This window comes from Orycteropus afer, unplaced genomic scaffold (genome assembly GCF_000298275.1).
Source record: "Orycteropus afer afer isolate SDZICR_OR568_19922 unplaced genomic scaffold, OryAfe1.0 scaffold00224, whole genome shotgun sequence".
Classification (NCBI taxonomy): Eukaryota; Metazoa; Chordata; class Mammalia; order Tubulidentata; family Orycteropodidae; genus Orycteropus; species Orycteropus afer.
Window position 1 is genome coordinate 5,417,300 of NW_006921811.1, and position 6,646 is coordinate 5,423,945.

At 52.1% G+C, this 6,646-nt stretch overlaps 1 protein-coding gene across 1 annotated transcript in view; it reads left to right on the plus strand.

The window, feature by feature from the left end:
• Positions 1-6,646, plus strand: part of STK32B (serine/threonine kinase 32B) — a 377,859-nt gene that overhangs the window by 358,277 nt on the left and 12,936 nt on the right. The window contains 1 exon segment of the mRNA XM_007948796.1: positions 2,742-2,890. Within this exon segment, the coding sequence (XP_007946987.1) occupies positions 2,742-2,890 (149 nt within the window).

Sequence of the window (6,646 nt, forward strand, 5' to 3'; positions counted from 1 at the left end):
CCACTACAAGCTACTAATAAACAGGAAGATTTGGTGCATATGGCTTGGAACGTTTTCTGCTGTCCTACTCAGACATAACAAGAAAGGAAGCCCTGCTGCCTCCCACAACATGAAGGAGCCTGGAAAGACGTCATGCTGACCAAAGTGGGTCAGACGCAAAAGGGCAAATACTACATGATCTCACGTATGTAACACGAGCATACATACAGAAACCAGTGGTTATGAGTGGTCACCAGCGGTGGAAGGAGGCATTGATTTATGCTCACGGTGGTGGAGTAATCTGGAGAAGGGGGGTGTGAATGACTGTACGATATGAAGAATGTCATCAGTGGTACTGAACGGCAAGCACATGGAGTAATTGGTGACTTGGCAAATGCTTTGTTGAGTGCTCATGTTTATGGGGCACCTTTGCTACAAATGGCGTTCTCACCGCTGTACTTTAAGAACCTGCACACCTGCTGGCTTCGGCCGGAGCTGCTGCTGTTGGAAGCTAACATCGCACAGGGGTTCTCAGGGCAGGGTCCCTGCACGAACAGCATCAGCACCAACGGGAAAAGTTAGAAACATGCTCTCGGCCCCTGCCCCAGACCCCCTGCACCCGACTGGGGTGGGTACGCTCTCTGTGTTGTAAGAAGTCTCCAGCTGCCTCTGATGCCCGCTCATGCTTGGCCCAGGGCAGTCGATGCTGGTCCCTCCTTGTGAGGTTCACATTCAGTTCTGTGCACTTTGAATCCTTCAAGACACATGGAGTTAAGTCCTGCTTTACACACAGAGCCAGTTTGTAAATTATGATCATCCCAGCTGCCCATGGTGGAGGAGGGTGAGTCATGTCCTGGGCAGCGTGCTGGCTCTTCCCAGTTGATCCCTACCAACCCTGAGAGCCGGTGGTGTTATTAACCCAACGTTAGTGATGAGAAAGGCTAGCGGCTTAGGACAGCAAAATGGTTCCAACAGTGCCACATGGCTGGAAAAGGGCAGAGGCAGCACTAGGATCCAAGCCCCCCTCACTCCAGATTCCAGATTCCCCTCTGCTGCCAGATGTGGAATTACTAACCAGTTAAATTAGGAGCTCTGGTGGCACAGTGCCTAAGGCATTTGACTGCTAACCAGTAGGTTGGCGGTTCAAACCCACCAGATACTCCATGGAAGGAAGACTAGGCAATCTACCATAAAGACTTACCGCCTTGGAAACCCAGTGGGGTTCGCTGTGAATCGGAATCAACTCCATGACTTGAGAGGAAAAATCCACCATCTGGTTGTTATAGGTCAGAGGCCCTTAACTCTGAGTGCTGAAGCCACCTGGAAGGCATCCATATAAGCCAACACCTCCACCCCCAGCGCCCCACCCACCCCAAGAGGACTTGCCATGAGCTGGGAGCAGGTCCTGGACATCACTATTTGTGTCAAAATCCGTACTACCTCCAAAATATTTTTTTTCCATTGCATTTAAAATGCCTTTCATTATTAAAAGCACATGATTTAACCAAACCTCAAAGCAGGAAATAGTTCAGTTTGACAGGTTAAGAATGGTTGGGACGGGACGAGGGCCTCCGTCAAATTTTGCCCAAGTGCTCTGTGCTCTCTGTCAGCTGAACAGACGGGCTCTGAAAATGTGGAACCTATTTGGGTGCGCGGTGATATCCTTCCGGTTGTTTTCACAGTGTATCACCCCCATCAGCCAAAACTCTATTTGAGTAGAGGCTAAATAAAACTGCCCTCTGGGTTACAAGTGAGGCCACTCCATCCAGGCCGAGAGTCATCACCTCACACACAGCCAGGAATCAACTTTATTCCATTTTCATATCTCCAACTACCGAATTACAAACAAATCACAAACAGATCTGTCCTGGAAGAAGTGCAGCTGGAACGCTCCTTGGAAGCAAGAATGGTCAGACTTCATCCGCCTACTTTGGTCATGTTGTCAGAAGGGACCATTCCCTGGAGAAGGATGTCTTGCTTGGTGAAGCCGAGGGTCGATGAAAGAGGGGAAGGCCCTCAACGAGATGGACTGACACGGTGGCTGCAATGATGGGCTCAGAGATGGCAAGCCTTGTGAGGTTGTTGCAAGACGGGGCAGTGTTTCATTCTGTTGTACACGGGGTTGCTATGAATCAGAGCCAACTCCATGGCACCTAAAAACAATAACAATTACCAAAGTCGTAAAAGGGATGAAATTCTTTCCATTTTAAACTGGGAGCTACTGCAGACATCAGACACCCATACAGGCAGCATGTGGTGGTAGTGGTGGAGGGGGGAAAACGGGGGTTCTACCGTATTTATACAAAGATAACGGGCACTTTCCATCCTTATCTACCACCCACACCCCATCCTTCCCCTGCGAGGTACTTTCATAAGCTTGCTGTCCTTTTTTGTTTGTTTGTTTGGGGCAGCAGCAGCAGCAGCATCTAAAGAGAATTGGCGTAGCACTTACGATACCTGGAGGTGGGAGAACAAATGTAGAATGAACATTATTTGCGTAAAAATATGGTAATTCCAAAGGGGAACACAGACACTGAGATCCAAGTTCCTGCCCAAGAGCCCCTGCAAGGGGCCTTGAGGAGGCAGCCTGGCCTCTCTGGCCCTGCCCTGGCTATAAGGAGATGTGGGTAGGAACTGGCCCTTCCAAGAACAGTGACCCAGACCAGGCACAGCCTCAATGGCCATAAAGTCCAAAGGCCCGTTCATTGTCCTAAGACCCCACCTTCAGAGTCCTCGCTAATCTTGTGGACACTCAACTCAAGGGATCTTTGCCCTCTGACCGCAGCTCCTGACCAAGGACCCCGAGAGCCGTCTGTGCAGCCTCCATGACGTGCAGAGTGCACCGTACTTGGCCAGTGTGAACTGGGACGCGGTGTTTGAGAAGGCGCTGACGCCTGGCTTTGTGCCCAACGTGAGTGGAAGTCCCACCCAATGTCGTGCCACCCCACGGCAGGGTTCCGGCCTCAGCATGAAGGATGCCCGGCAGTTGCCCAGCGAGGCCTGTGTGGCTGTGACCTCTTGAGCACCCCAGGGTCATGATTCCCTGAGACTGAGGGTGGATTGGGGCCTGACCTCCAAGGCCCCTCCTGGGCAGCTCGCCTGTGGCCACTGGGCCTTTTTGGTGCTGAGCCTTTTCCCTTCCTGCATGGAATAGCAAGTATGAGCGCACACCCAGCACGTGCACAGTCTAGCACTAGCGAGAACAGGGTGTGTCAGTGTCCCGGGGCTGGGGAGACAAAACCCCACAAAGTGGGTGGCTGCATAGCATAGATGTGGACTGTCCCACAGCTCTCTCCATGTACAGAAGACCCCGCCTTGTCTCCTCCGGCTTCCGGTAGCCATGGGGGTTTCTTGGCTTGTCGGCTCTTCACCCGACATCTTCCCCCAGTGGCTCTGCCTCCATGTCTGGTCTCCGCTTTGATAACAGACACTGCTCGGAAGGGCCCCTCTTCCCTGGTATGACCTTGCCAACCTCACTGACAGCAACCACCACCAGAACTTATTTCCAGACAAATTCACATGCACCGCAAGAGAGACACATTCAATGCATGACACAGGGCAGTTGGAACAGAATCGCCCTGCCTTCCTGGAGCTCAAGTGGGACCAGACAGACCACGGGCTCCGCAGCCAGTGACATGGTGTCAGCTGTGTGTGAGTCAGATGCCTGATGCAGAACATGGCACCAGGTGGGAATACAGCCTATGACTACACATTGGAGCTGAGAGAGAGGGAGAGACAGCGTGGAAGGGGAGCAAATGGGGCATTTGCAGGCGTTGGCAGAGAAGGCCTGTGCGAGGGGATAACGTTTGAACAGACAGGAACTAGAGGGAAATGAGTGAAGCAGGCGTGCAGGCACTGGACGGAGCCTTCCAGACAGGACACAGATCACACGCGCATCAAGGCAGCAGAGAGCTTGGGTTTTGTCTTAGGGTTCTCTAGAGAAATAGAACCTGTGTGTGTGTGTGTGTGTGTGTGTGTAGAGAGAGAGAGATTTACCTCAAGGAACTGTCTCACAATTGTAGGGTGTGAAGACGCCTGCCGTCTTGTGCCCCCAGATCCATAGGTCAGGCAATGGGAAGAGTGAGGATGGTCTGGGAAAATGGGTATCAGACACTGGAGTTTCCCCCTTGGGAAACTCTCTGCTGTTGAAGGCTTAGCTGAGGGACTGAAGGTGATCAGCTCTACTCGAGACCATCTGCTTTCCTTACATGTGACTATAGGTACGTGTCACTAAATGACCCCGGTGCCTTCTGTGTAACTGGAGTCACATGAGCACCACAGCAGGGCTATGTGACACACAGGCCTGATATGTAACATAACACGAGGTAGGAATACAGGCGACTTGGATGTTGTGCAAACGTCCTATTATATATAGTGTATTTCCGATACACAGATGTCCAAGTAACCCCCCTGCAGCGGCTCTGGGCCACCCTTAGCACCCAGAGCTTCCGGTTTGCAGACTCGCACCCACCATTGGCTGCCGCTGGGCTGGGCGTGCAGAGCCCTCAAGCAGCCCCAGGGAGGCCTGGTGGGAATCAGAAGCCCCGAGGGCGGAGTGGAGCAGCCGAGGCCGGCGTCCTCCCGCAGGCACCGACCGGCAGGGCACGGGCCATCGGAAAGCACCCGGCAGCCACGGCTCAGGGGCTGCGCGCGGCGCTCAGGCTCTCCAGCAGCAGGTAAAGCTCGCTGCTGGCGCGCTGCGAAGTGCACGAGCCCCGCCTCCTGACGCCCTTCCCCTCCGCCCTGCCACGTGGACGGTGGGATTGTGCTGTTGCCGATAGACTGCACATCCCTGTATGTGCTTGGTGACAGCCCCGCGGCGTTTCACCAAACAGCTGGGCACCATAGCCTAGCCAAGTTGATGCACAAAATTAGCCGATAACCAACGGAGATGTGTTCAACAGCCAAATCTATTTCACTATTCAGAAGTTTCCAGTGGATGGGAATCGGAGTCAATAACAAACTTCTTCCAGTGGCCAAAATAAATAAATAACCCTCCCAGATTTCCAAATGCATAAAGAGGCTTTGTGGCTGTAACTGGGAGAAAACAGGAGAGAGTGAGATTGGAAGGGAACACGGGCCACGCCATGGAGGGCGGGGGAGCCTCTGGAGGGTTTGAGGTGAAACCACTGGAGAGTCTTAGGTGGGGGAAGGGAATGTGTCAGACCTCTGGAGGTCTGTGCTCAGTCCCCTGGGCTGGCTGTCTTAGGAATGCAGCTCTGGGTTTTCCAAAGAAAGATGCTCACAGTCTGTGAGTCTCAGATGGTCCTTTTCTGCCACATGTGGACCCACACGGACTCCTCCATGCAGTCCTAAGTATCCATCACAAGTTGCCTGAAGGGTTCTTCCCCTTGCCACGTGTCAGCCCTCCTCGAGACAGTGCCCGCACAGCCTGGGCACAGAGCATCATGTTGTACGCACCCAGTCGTGGTTAGGACCTGCCTCTGTGGCCTCAGTGTCTCCTGCTCCTCTCCCAGCCCCACCCACGATGCACACGCACATTCATGCACACACACTCATACTCACTTACCCCAACACTTCCTGTTCTGTCTCCTCCCTCCCAGCAGTACTTCCCACGTATTTGAAATACATTATAGTATTTCAAGTATATACAAGTATATACACTATAGTATAGTATAGTTACATTCTGTAACATTATAGTAGATATTACTGTATTTTATCCCCGGTAAAGGAAAGATACCCACTCCTCACTTATCGATGATCTTGTTATCTGACATTTTGCTTTTATCACAATAGTAAAAATCTGTCTATCTGTATGTCTGGTAATGAAGACCAAGGTCCAAGGATGGATGGTTAAGATTATGTGTCCACTTGGCTGGGCTGGGCTTCTCAGTAATTTGGCAGTTATGCAATGATGGAATTTGGCAGTTATGTGATGATGTGGTCATCCTCCATTTTGTGATCTGATGTGGTCACCCTCCATCTTCACACAATCCTGATTTTCGCCTAACAACCTGGGCTTTGGAACTTAACTCTGTCGATAAGTGAGGAATATAGAAGTCGTTGGGCGGCCCAAACAGTTCAGCATGCAGCTACTAGTAAAAGTTGGCATTCAGACCCACCCAGGTGCCCCAGCAGACAGGCATGGCCCGTGGAATCTACCTCCAAAAGGTGACAGCCATGAAAACACGATGGAGCCCAGTTCTGCTCTGCACACGTGGTGTCACTGTGAGTCAGATTCGACTCCCTAGCAACTAACAGCGCCACCAAGGGAAGTATTGTATCCAGGCTTTGCAAATAATGGACTGGATCTCAAAGAAGTAACTTGTTCAAGGTCAGAAAGCAGCAGAACTGGGATCCCCATCACCACTGCCATCGAGTCGGTTCTGACTCAGTGTTTCTGAGGTGGTGAGTCTTTAGCGAGGTAGACTGCCCAGTCTTCCTTGTGCGGAGTGGTTGGTGAGTTTGAACCACCAGCCTTCTGGTTAGCAGTCAAATGCCTTAGGCACTGCACCACCAGAGCTCCTATGGGACTCTTGTTGTTGTTGTTGTTGTTGAGTGCCATCAAGTCATTTCCGACTCACAGCAACCCCATGCACAGCAGAACGAAACACAGCCCGATCCCGCGCCAGCCCCACAATCCCTGCTATACTCGAGCCCATCATCACAGCCACCGTATCAATCCATCTCCTTGAAGGCCTCCCCC